The 21,389-nt window shown below is 42.7% G+C and overlaps 1 protein-coding gene across 4 annotated transcripts in view; it reads right to left on the bottom strand.

Moving 5' to 3' along the window:
* The window catches only part of CACNA1S (calcium voltage-gated channel subunit alpha1 S), a 1,015,758-nt gene that overhangs the window by 724,043 nt on the left and 270,326 nt on the right, over positions 1 to 21,389 (bottom strand). For all 4 annotated transcript variants that reach the window (XM_044287793.1, XM_044287791.1, XM_044287794.1 and 1 more), the window contains exons 8-10: positions 2,166 to 2,269; positions 1,927 to 2,075; positions 737 to 818 (exon numbers count right to left, since the gene is read on the bottom strand). In XM_044287793.1, the coding sequence (XP_044143728.1) occupies positions 737 to 818; positions 1,927 to 2,075; positions 2,166 to 2,269 (335 nt within the window). The remainder of the gene's footprint in view (positions 1 to 736; positions 819 to 1,926; positions 2,076 to 2,165; positions 2,270 to 21,389) is intronic.

Raw genomic sequence — 21,389 nt, 5'->3', positions numbered from 1 at the left:
CTCTATATTCTGTGTTTTTCACGTAACACAGGCCCGATAGAAATGAATGGGGTTGCGTGAAAATCGCAAGCATCCGCAAGCAAGTGCGGATGCAGTGCGATTTTCACGCACAGTTGCTAGAGACCCGATTTTCACTCACAGTTGATGGAGACCCGATCATTATTATTTTCCCTTATAACATGGTTATAAGGGAATATAATAGCATTCTGAATACAGAATGCATAGTAAAATAGCGCTGGAGGGGTTAAAAAAATAATAATAATTTAACTCATCTTAATCCACTTGATTGCGCAGCTGTGTGCATTAGCTGTGTGCAGTAACAGGACCTGTGGTGACGTCATTCCGGTCATCACATGATCCATCACATGATCTTTTACCATGGTGATTGAACATGTGATGGACCATGTGATGACCGGAGTGACGTCACCACAGGCCCTGTTACTGCACACAGCTAAGATAAAGACGGAGATGCCGGCTGCGCGATCAAGTGGATTAAGGCGAGTTACATTTAAAAAAAAAATAATTTAATCTCTTCAGCGCTATTTTACTATGCATTCTGTATTCAGAATGCTATTCTTTTCCCTTATAACCATGTTATAAGGGAAAATAATACAATCTACAGAACACCGATCCCAAGCCTGAACTTCTATGAAGAAGTTCGGGTTTGGGAACCAAACATGCGCGATTTTTCTCATGCGAGTGGAAAATGTGTGAAACCAGCCTAAAGTTCACTTACAAAAAGGAGATGCATTTATTGATTCCTTCCATTTCATTCAGGCTTTCAGTTTCTGAGCCACCTTCTTCTAACTGTAAAAGTCCTAAAATAAAGATATAGATAAATTAGCTTATACTGTAGACCAGGCCTGGTGCTATAATAAGGCAGATCAAGCGGCTGCCTTAGGGCGCTGAAAAGGGGGGACGAAAAATGTAACTTTTTTTTTTCATTAATCACTTGCATGCCGCCGGCCTCCTGCGGCTGTTCTCCTCTGTGTGGTGGTCCTCATATGTTCTCTCTGGGCTCCCGAGTCCTGACAAGTTGTTTGAGGACCTTTCCCACTCTGCCAATCAGTGGCCGCAGCTGTGTCATGTGTCAGTGCATTGATTTCCCACTGAGCCAATCACTGGTCTGACACATGACACAGCTGCATCCACTGAGTGGCTGAATGGGAAAGGTCCTCAAAGTCTTGTCGGGAGCATAGAGAGAAGATACCAGGACTACACAGAGGAGAAGGGGAGCTGCTGCAGACGGGAACAGGCCCAGGTTAGGAACAGAATGTTTATTTTTACACAACATTAATAGAGGGGGGAAATGTGCCATGGAGGGGGTTGAAATGTGACACAAAGGGGGTGATGTAAAAAGCAGGGGGTAATGTGACATGTCACATTTCTCCCCCTCCATGTCACATCACCCCCCTATGTCACATTTCTCATCCCCCCTCCATGTCACATTTCTCATCCCCCTCCATGTCACATTTCTCATCCCCCTCCATGTCACATTTTTCAACCCCCTCCATGTCACATTTTTCAACCCCCTCCATGTCACATTTCTCCCCCCTCCATGTCACATTTCTCCCCCTCCATGTCACATTTCTCCACATCCATTTCACATCACCCCACTATGTCTCATTTCTTCCCCCTCCATGTCACATTTCTCCCCGACTATGTCACATTTCAACCCCCTCTATGTCACATTTCTCCCCCCTCCATGTTACAGTTCTCATCCCCCTCCATGTCACATTTCTCATCCCCCTCCATGTCACATCACCCCCTCCTTTTTACATGACCCCAATGGAGTTGTGGGGGGAAGCCAAAATGTAGCTTCGCTTGTGTGTGCAAAAATCCTTGTATTCAGAATGCTGTAGACACTGCTGTAGACACACCAAAAAAATCTCATTGTCAAAGTAATTGTGATTTCTTAGAATTTACCATCTCTCGGGTCCATATCAGGATCCATTACTTCTGCATGAGTGATCCAGTCCAAATACCCTCTTAAATCCTCATCCATAGCCTGCTGTTCTCGCAGCTTTTGGAAAGCACCACGAGATTTGGCTTTTTCACGTTCTTTTGTAAATTCACTGCAGGACAGAGAAACATATAAACATAATAAATGTCTGACCAAAGGTACAGTATATAATGGGACTGAGATAAAACGCAAAAAGTCATACCCGCTCAGGACTCCAAGCACTAAATTTAGCACAAAAAAGGACCCCAGTAGGATAAGGCTTACAAAGTAAATCCAAGGCCATTCATTTCCAATTGCATCATTTACCTAAAATGGAAAACAAAGGGTGTCAATTTGATATGCATAGTTATAGTTTAAAATAGGGATGCCCAACCTGCGGCCCTCCAGCTGCTGTGGGCTGATAGTTCTATGCTGTCTGGGCATGATGGGAGTTGCAGTTTTGCAGCTGGAGGTCCGCAGGTTGGGCACCATTGGCCTAAAATAATCAAACCTGGGGGGCGGAGCCTGGCTGCTGGCATGGATGGCAGTGTGAAAGAGCTGCTCCTCCACATCCTAGCATCTACAGCCCTATAAACAGCGGTGACCAGACCAGAAATGGTCAAATACGGCAAAGATAGGGGACTAGACCCCCCAGATACCCCTCGATCCCACAAAGGCCAGCAAGACATGCAGAAATTCTTGAAAAAGAGAAGCTCTCACTCGCCAGGAGCTGGTGCCAAGATGGCGGTGGCGCGCATGAAGGAGGCGGAAGCCGAGGACTCATGGGAAGACATCAAGCACTGTGGCACGACTGAAGAGCAAGACCCAGCTCCGGTGTCTAAATCTTTCCTGACTAAAGTGCTCAGCCAAGCCCTAGACAAAGCGCTCAGACCAGTCCTGACTGAATTAGCGTAGATTAAAACTGAGATATCCCAAGTGGGACACAGAGTGGAGGCTCTGGAGCAAGCGGAGCAAGACCTAAGATCGCATGCAAATGGAGTAGCTGAGTGCCTCACCGGCCATGCTGAAGAACTTAACAGAGCCTTCTCGCTGCTAGAAGACCAGGAAAACCGCAGCAGACGGCACAACATTCGCATAAAGGACCTTCCTGAGTCTTGGGCGGCTGAATCGCTACGTAAAGTAGCTATGGAAATATTCGCTGACATTTTGGAACCTGACTCTGCTGCATCAATCGTTATTGAGCGCATTCATAGGGCACTAAGACCTCAACCGAAGCCGAATGGCCTATTGTCATTTGTAGACACGGCGCGGATAATGGAGGCGGCTTGAACCAAGGGTCGGATCGCATATGGAGACACAGAAATTGCCCTATACCAGGACATTGCTCCATCGACACTGGCGAAAAGGCGCATATTGAAGCCTTTGCTAGATTCGCTCCGTGGGAAGAAAATCCCATATACTTGAATGTACCCGTTTGGACTTGCTTAAAACAAGAATGGAAAACGAATTATCATCCATACACCAGATGACTTGGATAAAGCGTGGGAGCTTATCGGCATACAGCCCATCAACATACCTACCTGGCTACCGGTGAATTTCCTGGCGACGCTCCCGAATCTACCGCACTTGGAGCCCTGGAAAAGAGTTCATCGCGGCAAGTCCGGGAAAACACCCAAACACTTGACGGGATCCATGGATCTCCCACCCTGAGGACTTCCACGCCAAGTTCGGGTCCAGTATTAATGGGACATGGGAGGGCTCTGGTAGTAGTCCTACCTTGTTAATAATATTCACGCTTTGATATATCCTTTACACACTCCGTCACATATGTCATACACAGTAGAATATTATTCTCCTTGATCGCAAGGGATAGGCCATGCGACTAAACTGCGTTATACATCATGAGGCTTCATAACGCCACTGTTTTAGATGAATGTTCTGGTATACTCTGTGCTCTGTTTTGCTATAAGTTCTAAGTTGGAAGTTACTTGGCGAATGTTTATATTACCTGTTACCATAAAAATTCTCACGCATGGAGTCTGGAAAATAATGTATTCCTGCAAACCCTAGCTTGAAATTCCCGAAAGATCGCGGGCGGGGAGCAAGGTAAGCTCTGCATCCTATCCGGGTTCCATGTTTCTGATTTACTTACTATATCTAGAGGCCTTATCACACTCAGTCTACCGACCGAGCTCAGTATAAAGAGCACTACCAGCATAGGCAGACTTACTGTATGCATGCCTGAGGACAGGATGTGAAAATACTTACTCTTAATGCTATTGTATATACCCCTAACCGTGAATCTGAACTTATAAGGTCACTAGGGTTCAGTCCTTATTTAATGAGCTTTAAATGCAGGCTCTTGGTAATCATAAGCTGATACTTACCCCCTCTCCCTCCCTTCCCCTTCCCCTGCTTTTAATGTTATCCCAACGTACACAATGCATTCATGCAGACCTTGGGATGAGAGACTCTCATTAATTATGCTTATTGTTTTTCTGCAGGAATAGTATCCTGAAGGATTGCAGATAAAGTACTAACTAAGTAATGGGTCATATCCCTACCCCTATGTATCAGGCCCAGTACACTTACTCTTAATGAAAATAAGCTTTTCTTTAGCCTCCCCCCCCTCCCTCCTCACATACTGGCCCTTGACTCTCATTTCCAGTTACCTAATTGACCACGCATGAGTAATTGCATCCCAGGTAATTACATTTAGCACTATCCAGAAAACCTTGGGTCTGTAGGTTTAATAAACAACGGGTTATGTCTAACTCAGTATACCTAACATTCATATCACGAATGGCAAACCTAATATATTTGACCATCCTCAGGCTTCCCGCTTAATGAATATGCCCAGATAGAGAGACTTGATGTGTATATGCATAGAAGCCAGGAATACGTCCACCTGTGATCAAGGCCCCTACCCAGTGTACTTAGCATATCTTCCCTAACAAACATAAGCTGTTGCTACACCCCCCCCCCCCCCCCAAGGGGTGTTAAGTAAAAGATATGGGTGACCAAATATAGTGTTATGCCCTCTGGCTGTGGTGTCTAGGCAACATGACCAGGCTAGAAATATATTTGTGTTCTCCCCCTGCTATCTACATACCTAACTGTTTGCTCCTGTTAGGATAGTCCACTTACTGGTTTCAATTCCAGTAACTGTTTGAATTACTGATTGTTGTTTTTCTTCTCTTTCCCTTTCTTCTTTTTTTTTTCCTTTTCTTTCGTCTCTCCTATCTCTAGCTTCTCTGTCCCGACCCTTCCCCTCCCTCTCCCTTCTTATTGATATCCCTTTCAGACCCATAGAGAGTCTCATAAAGAGATCCCGCAGATTGCAACTCTCCGTCAGAAGTGAATAACCTGTCCACTAAGATGGCTGATATAAAGGTCACGACATTCAATGCAAAAGGTTTGAACTCACCACAGAAACGAGGTCAAGTCATGCTGCCTCTCAGGAAAATGGGTTCCCAGATAGTGTTTCTTCAGGAAACCCACCTACACTAGAAGAAAATGCCAAGGTTGCCAAAACGTCCGTTTGCCCACTGGTTCCATAGTGTAAACCAGCTTCAGCTTCCAAAGGAGTAGCTATAGCAGTCCATCAATCTATCCCGTTTACTGTATTGCAGCAACACACAGATGCGGATGGATGGCTTCTCCTGGTAAAAGGCTTTGTAGCAGATCGTAAATTCACCTTAGCTAATCTTTATGTCCCAAATTAGTCCCCTGTACATTGGCTTTTACAGGCCTTAGACACACCTAAACTCTTTGCGGAAGGGCAGATAATCCTAGGGGCTGACTTAAACCTGGTATTAAATCCCACCATTGACTCATCCTCAGCTAAATCCCGGGTAACGCAAAGGCTAGAGTACTTTGCACTTAACTCCTCCACACACAGCTCACAACCTATTGTATGGGAGACCCACAAGGCTTTTATTAGAGGATGCTTTATTTCTTTAGGCACCAGGGTAAAAAGGGAACGGCAAAAGGATGTTGACACACTCTTAGCAGAAATAGTGATAATTGAGAGGAAGCATAAAGCTTCACTGCTGAACGAGCATCAAACAGCACTAACAGAACTCAGACTTAAACTCCGAGACCTTCTTAGCCATAGAGTAGTGAAGCAAATGATGAACTTTCAGCATAAGGTCTACGCTCATGGAGAGAAAGGAGGAAAGCTTATGTCATCCTTGCTCAAGAAAGCCAAGAATGTCACTCATATCTCCTCAATAAAAATGCCAAACGGCAATTTGACTAATGACACCCCAGAAATAGCCAGTGCCTTTAAAGAGTTCCATTCAAAACTATACAACTTACACCAGACAGATGCCCCTGAGGAGGAGCTCCAAAAAGAGCGCAGCATCAGAGACTTTTTGGAATCCCTCCATCTCCCGACTATAACGCCAGAAGATTCAGATTACCTCGTTAGCCCAATATCGGTTGAGGAGGTAATTAGTACTCTCAAAACTTCCCCCCCAGGGAAAAGCCCGGGACCTAAAGGCTTACCCCTACTATATTATAAAAAATTCCAGGATATCCTCGTCTCTACGTTCACGGAAATGTGCAATGAACTCATGCAGGGGAATTCCCTGCCTAAGCAGACGCTTGAATCTTATGTCACTTTGATACCTAAAGAGGGTAAAGACCCTTTGAACTGCGGCAGTTACTGCCTGATTTCCCTCTTGAACCTGGATTTAAAACTGTGGGCCAAGATTTTGGCTTGCAGACTAGGAAAGTTCCTGCCAGCCTTGATAGGACATGAACAGTCTGGCTTTGTCCAGGGCCGAGAGGGAAAGGACAACTCCCACAGGATATTTCATGCTATACACATGGCGCATAGGAAGAAGCTCCCTTTAGCCTTACTAAGTATAGACGCCGAAAAGGCGTTTGACAGAGTCAATTGGCTGTTCATGAAATTGACTCTGCAATGCTTCGCCTTCCCAGAAGCCTTTTTACGAGAGCGATATTCACTCTATACCAAAATCCATACGCCAGACTGAAAGTAAATGGCACACTGTCACCATCCTTCGATATAACCAATGGAACTAGGCAGGGATGTCCCTTGTCCCCCTCACTATTTATCTTAGTGGCAGAGTCGCTTTTACAACTAGTTAGGCAGTCCACAGAAATTTCAGGAGTTAAATATGGCGGAAGGGAACTAAAATGTACTGCATTTGCAGATGACTTATTGTTCTTGATAATGGACCCGAGAAAGGGTTAGACCCGTTAGTAGAGAGAATAGGCAAATACAGCTCTCTATCAAACTTCAAAGTCAATCACTCTAAATCCGAGATAATGAACATCTCCCTACCAGATTCCAAGATTGCCCCTTTGAGGGCCCAACTTCCATTTTATCGGATTGAAGGGCCAACCTCCCCTATCTCTCCTGGATGGGTCGGAAAAACCTCCTGAAGGCATATGTAATGCCGAAAGTCCTATATACTATGCAATTGGTCCCGATTTGGCTCCCCAAATCTTTCTTCCAGATCGTGAAGGGTATGTTTTTTACGTTCCTGTGGAATGGCAGGAAACCTAGGATATCCAACAAAATCTTCATTAGAAACAAAGAGAAAGGAGGACTAGGTCTGCCGGATGTATTCAGATATTATAAAGCGATACAACTTAATAGATGGCTTGAAATGGTAGATCCAAAAAGACCACCAGATGTCCAAGCCATCTGTAGTCACAGCGTAGGAAAGAATTTCCAGAAATACTTATGGCTCCCGGACAGGAACATTCACAATGACAAAGCTATAGACCTTATGATACGCAGCCTAGGTGGGACTTGGAGAGAAATGAGAGGACAATTAGCACCTGACCCATCCCCTCTGCTGCCAGTGAGCTTATTACCATACCTCCTAAATCATGACAATCTAGACAAACCAAATCTGTGGAACTCCCTGACATCGGTAAAACTGGGTGAAATCACCCCAAATGTGGAAGCCTCCATTTTAAAAGCGCTCCCGCGCTCGATCAATGAATCCCCGGGGTTTTTCCTATCAAAACCTCATATTAAAGCTGTGTGTGGGGAGTTGATAGTGAAACTAATTTTGTCGCCACTTTCTGCTGCTAAGAAGGTGTCGAAGTTTTACCCGGTAGTGGTAGGTGAATTGCTGAGGCCTGTGTACATCAGAGAATGGGAAAAAGAGCTGGATAGGGTGCTAACTGACACTGAGGTAAAGCAGATACTAAAAAGAGGTTCGCATGGTTTCTCCCGCTGCTCCCGCCTACAGGAGAACCATTTCAAACTCCTATCAAGGTGGTACAAAACACCTGACTTTCTATACAAAAGAGGCCTGGCGTCTACCAGAGAATGCTGGAGGTGTGGAGACGGTGTAGGCTCCCTATCGCACATCTGGTGGAACAGTCCGCTGATCATACCCTATTGGAAGGAGGTAGAAGCACTGATTCGGAAACTTAGAACTCCAGGTTTTAAATTCACCATAGAAATAGTAGCACTTGCACTCCCATCACCTCAATACTCTCCTTCTAAAAAGAATCTGATCTCACATATAGCGGCAGCTAAAGCATTGATCCCTCTGCATTGGCTCGATGTTAACCCCCCCTCCACACAAGAACTGATAGCTAAGGTGACTCAAATATGTAGATTTGAAGAAATGTCTAGCTGGATTGACAGGACACATGATAAATTTGCAATGATATGGAACCCTTGGAGATCTATGGCGAAGGTGAGCCCTGATTAAACAGATGCAATGAGCATGGGACCTCGGTATGCGATAAAACGAGCTACCCCCCCCCCCCCCCCCCAGCCCTCTCCTCTTTACTCCTTTATTTAATTTTTATTCTTCCTTCTTCTTACCTTTCTTCATTGTCTTCAATTATCATTATATGTTGCGTACATGATTTTATTAAAGAGCAATAAACCTGAGGAAAAGAGATTACACGCTCTCATCCATCTACTTCATTATTTGAAATAGTCCATCTACTTGTTAACTATTAAGACCCATGTACGTACTTAAACAACTTCAATTGTTTGCTATTGTATGACCTGTGAAGCCTATGTCATAAATGCACGCATATCTATGTCATACACATGCATTTCTGTTACTTGACTGTATTAAAACGAAAAATAAAGAATTTATAAAAATAAATAAATAAACAAACCTGTTTTTATAGTCAATCATAAATAATAAGTTCAGATGTGGCAGATATTCTCTGCCCACAGCATGCAAATTTGTCTGTTTTTTGAAAACCCCATCTATACAATTTTTACTGTAAATTGACATGGACTGCGGACAATTCTTCCACATCTACATATGTCCTTAATGGAAACCTGACACCATGAATATACAGGGAGTGCAGAATTATTAGGCACATTGTATTTTTGAGGATTAATTTTATTATTGAACAACAACCATGTTCTCAATGAACCCAAAAACTCATTAATATCAAAGCTGAATATTTTTGGAAGTAGTTATTAGTTTGTTTTTAGTTTTAACTATTTTAGGGGGATATCTGTGTGTGCAGGTGACTATTACTGTACATAATTATTAGGCAACTTAACAAAAAACAAATATATACTCATTTCAATTATTTATTTTTACCAGTGAAACCAATATAACATCTCAACATTCACAAATATACATTTCTGACATTCAAAAACAAAACAAAAACAAATCAGTGACCAATATAGCCACCTTTCTTTGCAAGGACACTCAAAAGCCTGCCATCCATGGATTCTGTCAGTGTTTTGATCTGTTCACCATCAACATTGCGTCCAGCAGCAACCACAGCCTCCCAGACACTGTTCAGAGAGGTGTACTGTTTTCCCTCCTTGTAAATCTCACATTTGATGATGGACCACAGGTTCTCAATGGGGTTCAGATCAGGTGAACAAGGAGGCCATGTCATTAGATTTTCTTCTTTTATACCCTTTCTTGCCAGCCACGTTGTGGAGTACTTGGACGCGTGTGATGGAGCATTGTCCTGCATGAAAATCATGTTTTTCTTACCTTGCAGACTTCTTCCTGTACCACTGCTTGAAGAAGGTGTCTTCCAGAAACTGGCAGTAGGACCGGGAGTTGAGCTTGACTCCATCCTCAACCCAAAAAGGCCCCACAAGCTCACCTTTGATGATACCAGCCCAAACCAGTACTCCACCTCCACCTTGCTGGCGTCTGAGTCGGACTGGAGCTCTCTGCCCTTCCAATCCAGCCATCTGGCCCATCAAGACTCACTCTCATTTCATCAGTCCATAAAACCTTAGAAAAATCAGTCTTGAGATATTTCTTGGCCCAGTCTTGACGTTTCAGCTTGTGTGTCTTGTTCAGTGGTGGTCGTCTTTCAGCCTTTCTTACCTTGGCCATGTCTCTGAGTATTGCACACCTTGAGCTTTTGGGCACTCCAGTGATGTTGCAACTCTGAAATATGGCCAAACTGGTGGCAAGTGGCATCTTGGCAGCTTGCACGCTTGACTTTTCTCAGTTCATGGGCAGTTATTTTGCGCCTTGGTTTTTCCACACGCTTCTTGCGACCCTGTTGACAATATTGAATGAAACGCTTGATTGTTCGATGATCATGCTTCAGAAGCTTTGCAATTTTAAGAGTGCTGCATCCCTCTGCAAGATATCTCACTATTTTTGACTTTTCAGAGCCTGTCAAGTCCTTCTTTTGACCCATTTTGCCAAAGGAAAGGAAGTTGCCTAATAATTATGCACACCTGATATAGGGTGTTGATGTCATTAGACCACACCCCTTCTCATTACAGAGATGCACATCACCTAATATGCTTAATTGGTAGTAGGCTTTCGAGCCTATACAGCTTGGAGTAAGACAACATGCATAAAGAGGATGATGTGGTCAAAATACTCATTTGCCTAATAATTCTGCACGTAGTGTACTAATGCAATGTGCAGACATTATGTTATAGAGCTGACTTGATATGTAGTTTTATGGGAAATTATACAGCAAATTTTCAGCAGCTCTGACCATAAAAAAGTGCTGAGAGCAGTAGGTAGAAGCTGAGTGGAGAAGTACAAACATATCTCGCAGGAGCTTTTATATCAGGAATAGTGTGAATATGAATTTTTAAGCCGCCAGGCACTGCTCCTTCAAGTGCCCAGGAGGGTGAGCTTTACTGTTAAATGTACCGTGCACTGAGTGACAACTTTGATAAGAATCAGTTGGTAAAATTTGGATGACATCACTGCATCATGCCTGCTGCTGGGGAGAGCACAGGCTGGGGAATTTGGCCCAGACCTTAATAAAGGCCAGACTCAATCATCCATTACAGCCTAGGCCTCCTTTTGCCAGTACACAAACAGTAATCATCAAGGGCCCATGCTGCTTATTGAACTGCGCCTGCTGTTTATTATATAGTGTGTCATACCCCCCCTGATGAAATGTGCCTGCTGGTGCTGCTTTTTATATAGCGTGCCTGTGCCCCCCTCACTTTCCAATCAAGCCAGCAGTGTAGAGTATATTGTAGTCACAGGTAAGGGACATTTAATTATTCAGGAAACTTTTTCAGAAAAAAAGTTTCAATTAAAAGGATATTGAAAAGCAAGTTGAGAGGCAATTGGAGGTGAAATGCCCATATTTAGAATAAGGGATTTGTTAGCGTTAAATTTATAGTTATGAAATGTCACTAAACTGTGAGAGGATATTCATAACTGCTGGTAAAGACTTATGGGGGGATTAGTTAGGGCTATAGTGATGTCATCGGCAAACAACCTTATTTTATGATCCATTCCACCTATGTTAATGCCTAATATCGCATTTGAGGATCTAATTACCGCTGCTAAGGGTTCCATAAGTAAATATTAAGGGGGAAAGGGGGCACCCCTGCCTAGTTCCGTTTGTGATGGAGAAGGATTCTGATAGATGTCCAGAGGCCAACACCTTTGCTATTGGTGTAGAATATAATGCTAATATAGCTTGTTTAGCCATTCCAGAAATCCCAAATTAAGCTAAGACCGCTCCCAGGTATCCCCAGTGTATCCTGTCAAATGCCTTCTCTGCATCAAGGGAAAGAAGCAGAGAAGGCATCCGAAGGGTCTCCACTAGTGTTGATCACGAATATTCGAATTGCGAATTTTAATCGCGAATATCGGCACTTCGAGAATTCGCGAATATTTTGAATTTCGCAAAATATATTCGTAATTGCGAATATTCGATTTTTGAGAAAATACCAGTTCATGCGAATTTTTATGCGAAAAATTGTATGCAAATTTTATGCAAATTTTTGCAATCAAGAAAATAATGCCTGGAGATCATGAATTTGTGAATTCTCGAATATATGGCGAATATTCGCGAAATATCGCAAATTCGAATATTGCCCCTGCCGCTCATCACTAGTCTCCACCCTTCCCACCAGATCCAAAAACCTTGTTCCATCCACCGACTGTCTACCCAAAACAAATTCCACTTGATCCCTATGAATCAGTGTAGGGAGAACTGCAGACAGTCTAGTAGCTAAGATTTCCGCATACAATTTCAGGTCAGTGTTTAGCAGGGAAATAGGATGGAAATTTTCAGGTCTATTCAGTGATTTCCCCGATTTTGATAAAACAACTATCGTAGCAGAAAGCATTTCACTAGGGAAAGTTCTTCAACTATGTACATAATTGAACATTCTATGGAGATATGGTACCAAAAGAGGAGCGAATTGCTTATAGAAATCATTAGAAAGGCTCTCTGGGCTGGGAGTTTTATTAGATTTCATCTAGATCTGATTGCTGCGGAAATCTCAGTAAGAGTAAAGTCTGCTGATAAGCTTTCCAATTTAGAAGGTAAATCCACAGACTCAAGAAATTGTCCTCTGCTCAGGTGATGGAGTAGAGCTGTAACATTTTAGATTATATAAATCAGAATAAAACCGGGCAATAGAGTCTGCAATACCCTTAGGATTGAAAATCTTATCCCCTTCGGAATCATATAAAAAGGATATTTTGAATTTAGCTTGTAGAACTTTTAATCGAGAGGCCACAAGAGAAGTGGCTTTATTATTTTGTCCATAGTACATAGCTTTAAGCAGTCTTAAAGCCAGGTCATATTTGTGCAACTGAAGAAGGTGAAGCCTATGATGTAAGTCTTTAAGTTCCTGTTCGCTCCCTGGGTCATAAGAATATCACATATTCAGTTGACTAAGTTTAACCTCTTGGGGACATATGACGTACCGGTTTGTCATGATGTCCTGGTACTTAAGGACACATGACATACTGGTACTTCATGTGTTGTTCCGATCGTGATCGGAACAAGGTGCCTGCTCAAATCATTGAGCAGGCACCCTGGGACAATGCGCGGGGGGTATCGGCGATTGCCGCAAACCGCAGGTCAACTCAGACCTGCGGTTTGTAGCGTTTACGGTTGGTTGCAGCGGTGATTGGAGGTGCCATCGGGTCCCCGTGCGGCTGTAATGGATCTCACAGGCAGGAAGCTGTATGAGTAATACAGCCAATGCGTACTAATACAGAAGTATTCAAATGCATTGTAAAGGGGATCAGACCCCCAAAAGTTAAATTCCCAAAGTGGGACAAAAAATAAAGTGAAAAAAAGTTGAAAAAATTAAGTTTTCCCCCCAAACAAGTTTCAAGTAAAAAAACTGTTATTGTGTAAAACTTAAGTCAATTTTAAAAAGTATACATATTATGTATCGCCGTGTCCGTAATAACCTGCTCTATAAAAATATCACATGACCTAACCCCTCAGGTGAACACCGTAAAAAAATTAAAAATAAAAACGGTGTAAAAAAAGCAATTTTTGTCACCTTACATCACAAAAAGTGTAATAGCAAGCGATCAAAAAGTCGTATACACCACAAAATAGTGCAAATCAAACCGTCATCTCATCCCGCAAAAAATGAGATCCTACTGAAGATAATCGCCCAAAAACTGAAAAAAACTATGGCTCTCAGAATATGGAGACACTAAGATATTATTTTTTGTTTCGAAAATTATATTATTGTGTAAAACTTACATAAATAAAAAAAAGTATATATATTAGGTATTGCCGTGTCCGTAATAAAGTGCTCTATAAAAATATCACATGACCTAACCCCTCAGGTGAATACAATAAAAATAAAACGGTGTTAAAAAAAAAGCATTTTTGGTCACCTTACATCATAAAAAGTGTAATAGCAAGCGATCAGAAAGTCATCTGCACCCCAAAATAGTGCCAATCAAACCGTCATCTCATCCCTCACAAATCATACCCTACCAAAGATAATCGCCCAAAAACCGAAAAAAACTATGGCTCTCAGACTATGGAGACACTAAAACATGATATTTTTTTGTTTAAAAAATGAAATCATTGTGTAAAACTTACATAAATAAATAAAAAGCATACATATTAGGTATTGCCGCGTCCATAATAACTTGCGCCATAAAAATATCACATGACCTAACCCCTCAGGTAAAAAAAAAAAACGTGTAAAAAAAGCAATTTTTTGTCACCTCACATTACAAAAAGTGTAATAGCAAGCGATCAAAAAGTCATACGCACCCCAAAATAGTGCCAATCAAACTGTCATCTCATACCGCAAAAATCATACCCTACCCAAGATAATCGCCCAAAAACTGAAAAAATATGGCTCTCAGACTATGGAGACACTAAAAGATAATTTTTTGTTGTTTGAAAAATGAAATTATTGTGTAAAACTTACATAAATAAAAAAGTACACATATTAGGTATCGCTTGCTCTATAAATACCACATGATCTAACCTGTCAGATAAATGTTGTAAATAACAAAAAAAAAAACTGTGCCAAAACTGCTATTTCTTGTTACCTTGTCTCACAAAAAGTGTAATATAGAGCAACCAAAAATCATATGTACCCTAAACTAGTACCAACAAATCCTGTAGTTTCTAAAATAGGGTCACTTTTTTGGAGTTTCTACTCTAGGGGTGCATCAGCGGGGGCTTCAAATGGGACATGGCTTAAAAAAAACAGTGCAGCAAAATCTGCCTTCCAAAAACCATATGGCATTCCTTTCCTTCTGCGCCCTGCCGTATGCCTGTACAGCAGTTTATGACCACATATGGGGTGTTTCTGTAAACTACAGAATCAGAGCCATAAATATTGAGTTTTGTTTGGCTGTTAACCCTCTCTGCCAAAAAAAGTGAAATTTTGAAATTGTATCTCTATTTTCCATTTATTCTTGTGCAAAGGGTTAACAAAGTTAGTAAAATCAGTTTTGAATACCTTGAGGGGTGTAGTTTTTAGAATGGGGTCATTTTTGGGTGGTTTATATTATGTAAGCCTCACAAAGTGACTTCAGACCTGAACTGGTCCTTAAAAAGTGTTTTTTTGAAAATTTCTGAAAAATGTCAAGATTTGCTTCTAAACTTCTAAGCCCTGTAACATCCCCAAAAAATAAAATGGTATTCCCCAAATGATCCAAACATGAAGTAGACATATGGGGAATGCAAAGTAATAACAATTTTTGTAGGTATTACTATGTATTATAGAATTAGAGAAATTGAAACTTAAAAATCTGCTATTTTTTCCACATTTTTGGTAAATTAAATATTTTTTTTACTCCATTTTACCAGTGTCATGAAGTACAATATGTGACAAACAATAATTTCAGAATGGCCTGGATAAGTCAAAATGTTTTAAAGTTATCACCACATGTTGAGGGGAGTGTTGGATTTAAATATATATGAATATATGCCCTTACATATATGCATATATATATATTGGCCCTTTTGCATGGGCCCGTCCAGGTAGTAGGTGTATACATAGAGATGTATGTATGCCCCTTTGTCAGCATACATCTCTATGTATATAATATATGTATGGGTGGGCTTATTGCTGCCCATTGAGACCCCCTGTGTTATATATATATATATATATATATGTATGTATATATATACTTATAGATGTGCCCCAAGCATCTATAAGTGGATATATATACAGTTAACTGTCCCCAGAAGCTCCCATGGATACCCCCTCTGGAATGTGCCTGCTGGGTGGGGAGAGACCGACAACTGGACAATTATGTCCAGTTTCGGCCTCTTCAAAGGACAGATGATCAATAAAGATCCTCTGCCCTTTGTCCCTTATGCCTAACAGGGACATGGGAACAGAGTTCCCATGCCCCTGTGTGCCGCTCACCTCCGGCGCTGTAATTACAGCGCCAGAGATGTGCGATATCTCCACAGGCGGGAGGATCAATGGATCCCCCTGCCTGGGAGCGCGGGCTGGCGCAGGGCGGTAAAACGGGCGCGAGTGCTTCAGGGTTTAAATACCCAGCAGCACTGCGCTCGGAGAGTTCGGCACCCCCCCTGAAGATGAGCAGATCCGGTGCTCAGAACGGGACCCCTCCATACAGGAGAGCGCAGGGAGCGATGTGCTGCGCTCTGAAGAAATAACCCCGACCTCCCCCTGAGAGAGAGAGCATAGAGAGGAATGCAGGCAGTCCACACTAGCTGCTCTGCATTCTTCACCAGACCAGAGGAAGGGAAGACCGAGCAGTCGATCTGCTCCAGAGGAGAACCGAGAGATGGCTAAGTAGAACACCACCTCCCCTGATTAACCCCTACACCCCTGGCATCTCACCCTCGTCCCTGCCTGTTGTGCCTTCAGTGCCCCTGATTCCCTCACCCTTGCCCCTAATTAACCCTTGACACCCCTGAGTACCCTGGTGCCCTTGCCTACCCCTGGTTAACCCCTGATCCCCTGGTTAACCCTTGCAGCTGGCACCACCTCCCCTGATTAACCCTTCCCTGCCAGGCCCTGTGAGTTAACCCTTACACCCCTGAGTCCCTTGATTTCCCTGATACCCTTGCCATTAACCCCTACCCTGCTGTTCTGTAGAGCATGCCTCTGCTCTGCAAACAATCTAAATAACCCTGTATTTCATGGCCTGCAGGTATTAACCCCTGCAGAGCCATTGTTGTGTTTAACCCTCTTGTTACCCCGTAGGGTCAGTGAGTAGACAGACGGGTGGGTTAAGATTAACTGATAATTGTATGTATGTAAGTGTATTATTGCAATGTATAGATAGTATGTGGGGTGGAATTTGGGATTGTGCTGTGTAGTGTAGTTAGGCTTGTATTGTGTTTATTGTAGTACTGTTTCTGTTCTGCGGTGTGTACGTCTATATGTATATATATATATATTCATATCCATTGATCTATGAATATATATAGATATAGCGTATTGCTAGACTGGTATAATTGTATTGTGTAATAAATATTCCTTATTGTTCACAATACAGTGTATGTTGTTTTTACTAGTCGCTGCCCTAGTATAGTGTTAGTAAGGCGCTTGCAGTTAGTTTAGTGATTAGTGTAAGGCAATCAGTAGCGATTTGTGTATGTAAAGGCATAAATAGGCGGAGTCATCACTAGACGGCTCCTCCTATTTAGGAATATTAATTATCGATATTCGCATAATATTGGTAATTAATATCCCCCCTTAACACCACATAAAGTGAAACTGGTCAGATTTGCAAAAAATGGCCTGTTGCTTAAGATGACAATGAGCCCGGTCCCTAAGGCCTCTTTCACACGGGCGTCATGTTTTTTGCCCGGATAAGAGGTGGGTGCGTTGCGGGAAAATGCACGATTTTTCCGCGCGAGTGCAAAACATTGTCATGCGTTTTGCACTCGCGTGAGAAAAATCGCGCATGTTTGGTACCCAAACCCGAACTTCTTCACAGAAGTTCGGGCTTGGGATTGATGTTCTGAAGATTGTATTATTTTCCCTTATACAGGGATCTCAACTCTCCCAGAGGTTCAGGGAGTCTCCCGCTATTAGATAGTGGCTCCCTGACACCCGCATGTGAAACAATATCTCCGGAAAGGTTTATCTCAGTCAGATAGCAGAGCAGAGAGATAAGAGAAGTGACAGGACAGAGTTTAGATTACAGGTTGAATTAACCCTTTAGGGTCAAATTGGCTTCTCAAGGAGATATACATGTTAAAGGCATCCCTTCTGTCTCATTCAGTAGCTATATAACTATTGAAAGAGATGCATTTTCTTTTTTAAATACATTTACACATTTAACCCTCCATTTTAATTATATTATTTACCCCAATGTTAAATTCACACCCCCTGGATGCTTTAATCATATATATAAATATGATAATTTGGGGCAGGGTAATGAGCCCGGTCCTCCACACCATAGAGAAAAGTGTGCAGATACTTCATATGTTTGGAAAATGTAATAAAAAGTTCGTGAAAAAAAAACAAAAAAAAAAACTCCCTGAAATGAGAAGTGCACCTCCCTGAAATGAGTTTTTGCAGGTTGGGATGTCTGCTTATAACATGGTTATAAGGGAAAATAATAGCATTCTGACTACAGAATGCATAGTATAATAGTGCTGGAGGGGTTAAAAATAATAAAAAAGTTAACTCACCTTCTCCTCTTGTTAGCGTAGATCCCGGTCTGTTCTTTAGCTGTGGCCTGAATGACCTGTGGTGACGTCAGATCACATGCTCCAATCACATGGTCCATCACCGTGGTGATGGAGCATGTGATCTGACGTCATCAAAGGTCCTTTAGCCACAGCTAAAGAACAGACCGGGATCTACGCTAACAAGAGGAGAAGGTGAGTTAACTTTTTTATTATTTTTAACCCCTCCAGCACTATTATACTAAGCATTCTGTATTCAGAATGCTATTATTTTCCCTTATAACCATGTTATAAGGGAAAATAATACAGTGAATAGACTGTCACCTAGAACCCATGCGTGAAAATCGCACCGCATCCGCACTTGCTTGCGGATGCATGCGATTTTCACGCAACCCCATTAATTTCTATAGGGCCTGCGTTACGTGAAAAACGCACAAAGAGGAGCATGCTGCGATTTTCACGCAACGCACAAGTGATGCGTGAAAATCACCGCTCGTGTGCACAGCCCCATAGAAATGAATGGGTCAGGATTCAGTGCGGGTGCAGTGCGTTCACCGCACGCATCGCACCCGCACGGAAAACTCGCCCGTGTGAAAGGGGCCTAAGGGGTTAATAATGGATTCAGTAAGCTGTACAAACTTTGCTTCCCTTTCTTTTTTATCCCTTGATGCCATACTGATGTAATGACCCCTATAAAAGCCTTATGGGCACACCAAATTGAAGCAATACCCATTTCCCCATCATCACTAAATGGGGGAGATATTTAGATTAGTGCAAAACCCTGCCATTAATCCTCTAGGGGATTTTTTTTGGGGGGGGGGGGGAATTATATTGTTCAGATATCATAACAGAAATAGGAGCATTATCGGACCATCATACGTGGCCAAAGATTCATAAAGAAACCTTTTGAAGGGTATTATAATCCGCTAAGATGAGGTCAATTCTGGAATTAGTTTTGTGAGCAGATGAAAAAAAACTATAATAATTTTCCGTGGAATATGTCATAGTAACATAGTAACATAGTACATAAGGCCAAAAAAAGATATTTGTCCATCCAGTTCGGCCTGTTATCCTGCAAGTTGATCCAGAGGAAGGCAAAAAAAAAAAAAACCCTGTGAGGCAGAAGCCATTCCTCCCCACTTTAAGGGAATAAAAAAATTCCTTCCCGACTCCAATCAGGCAATCAGAATAACTCCCTGGATCAACGACCCCTCTCTAGTAGCTATAGCCTGCAATATTATTACGCTCCAGAAATACATCCAGGCCCCTCTTGAATTCCTTTATTGTACTCACCATCACCACCTCCTCAGGCAGAGAGTTCCATAGTCTCATTGCTCATACAGTAAAGAATCCTTTTCTATGTTTGTGTACAAACCTTCTTTCCTCCAGACGCAGAGGATGTCCCTTCGTCACAGTCACAGTCACAGTCCTGGGGATAAATAGATGATGGGATAGATCTCTGTACTGACCCCTGATATATTTATACATATTAATTAGATCTCCCCTCAGTTGTCTTTTTTCTAAAGTGAATAGCCCTAATTTTAATAATCTTTCAGGGTACTGTAGTTGCCCCATTCCAGTTATTACTTTAGATGCCCTCCTCTGGACCTTCTCCAGCTCTGCTATGTCTGCCTTGTTTACAGGAGCTCAGAACTGTACACAGTACTCCATGTGTGGTCTGACTAGCGGTTTGTAAAGTGGTAGGACTATGTTCTTATCACGGGAATCTATGCCCCTTCTGATGCAACCCATTATCTTATTGGCCTTGGCAGCAGCTGCCTGACACTGGTTTTTGCAGCTTAGTTTGCTGTTTATTAAAATTCCTAGATCGTTTTCCATGTCGGTGTTACCGAGTGTGTTACCATTTAGTATGTACGGGTGACTTGCATTATTCCTTCCCATGTGCATAACTTTACATTTATCAGTGTTAAACCTCATCTGCCACTTATCTGCCTCTGTAGTAGTATACTGTCCTCATTAGTGTAAATTACTTTCCACAGTTTGGTGTCATCTGCGAAAATTGATACTGATCGTATCCCAAATTGCAATAGAAACTCAGCTTTTTTTGCGTCAACTGAGGCAGACACTAACTGGGAAATGCTAGGGTTTAAGTCTGTGGAGATCAGCCTTAAAGAGGACCTTTCACCAGAATTAAACTTCTAAAGTAACTATACAGGCATGTAGAGCGGTGCCCAGGGACCCCCCTGCACTTACTGTTATACCTTGGCGCCGCTCCGTTCTCCCGTTATTGCCTCCGGTATCTTCAGAGTAAGGCTCCACCCAGGGGAACCTGCTGTCGACTCATTCTCCCATGCTGTAGCGCTGGACAATCACAGCGCTCAGCTCATAGCCTGAGAGAGAAAAAAGCCTCTCAGGCTATGAGCTGAGCGCTGTGATTGGCCAGCGCTGCAGCATGGGAGAAGGAGGCGCCGGCAGGTTCCCCCGTGGTGGAGCCTAACTGTAAAGATACCAGAGGCAATTACGGGAGAACGGAGCGGCGCCCAGGTATAACAGTAAGTGCAGGGGGGTCCCTGGGCGCCGCTCTACATGCCTGTATAGTTACTTTAGAAGTGTAATTCTGGTGAAAGGTCCTCTTTAAGCAATTGTGTCTCCTGAATACATAAGACATCAGTTTTATCTTTGACAGCATCACACCATACTTGAGATCTTTTAAAAGGACTATTTAGGCTATTTTCACACTTGTGTTCAGAGCGGATCCGTCTGGTGTCTGCACAGACAGATCCGCTTCTATAATGCAGACGATGGGATCCATTCAGAACGGATCTGTCTGCATTATAGTTTAGAAAAAATTCTAAGTGTGAAAGTTGCTCAGAAGGATACGTCCAGACTTTACATTGAAAGTCAATGGGGGACGGATCCGTTTGAAAATTGAGCCATATTATGTCAACTTCAAACGGATCCGTCCCCATTGACTTACATTGTAAGTCTGGACTGATCCGTTTTCCTCCGCACGGCCAGGCGGACATCCGAACGCTGCAAGCAGCGTTCGGGTGTCTGCCTGCTGAGCGCAGCGGAGGACAAACGGTGCCAGACTGATGCATTCTGAGCGGATCCGCATCCACTCAGAATGCATTAGGGCAGTACGGATGCGTTCGGGGCCGCTTGTGAGAGCCTTCAAACGGAACTCACAAGCGGAGCC

The sequence above is a fragment of the Bufo gargarizans genome, chromosome 3 (genome assembly GCF_014858855.1).
Source record: "Bufo gargarizans isolate SCDJY-AF-19 chromosome 3, ASM1485885v1, whole genome shotgun sequence".
NCBI classification, from domain to species: Eukaryota; Metazoa; Chordata; class Amphibia; order Anura; family Bufonidae; genus Bufo; species Bufo gargarizans.
This window is presented reverse-complemented; position numbering and strand designations above follow the sequence as displayed.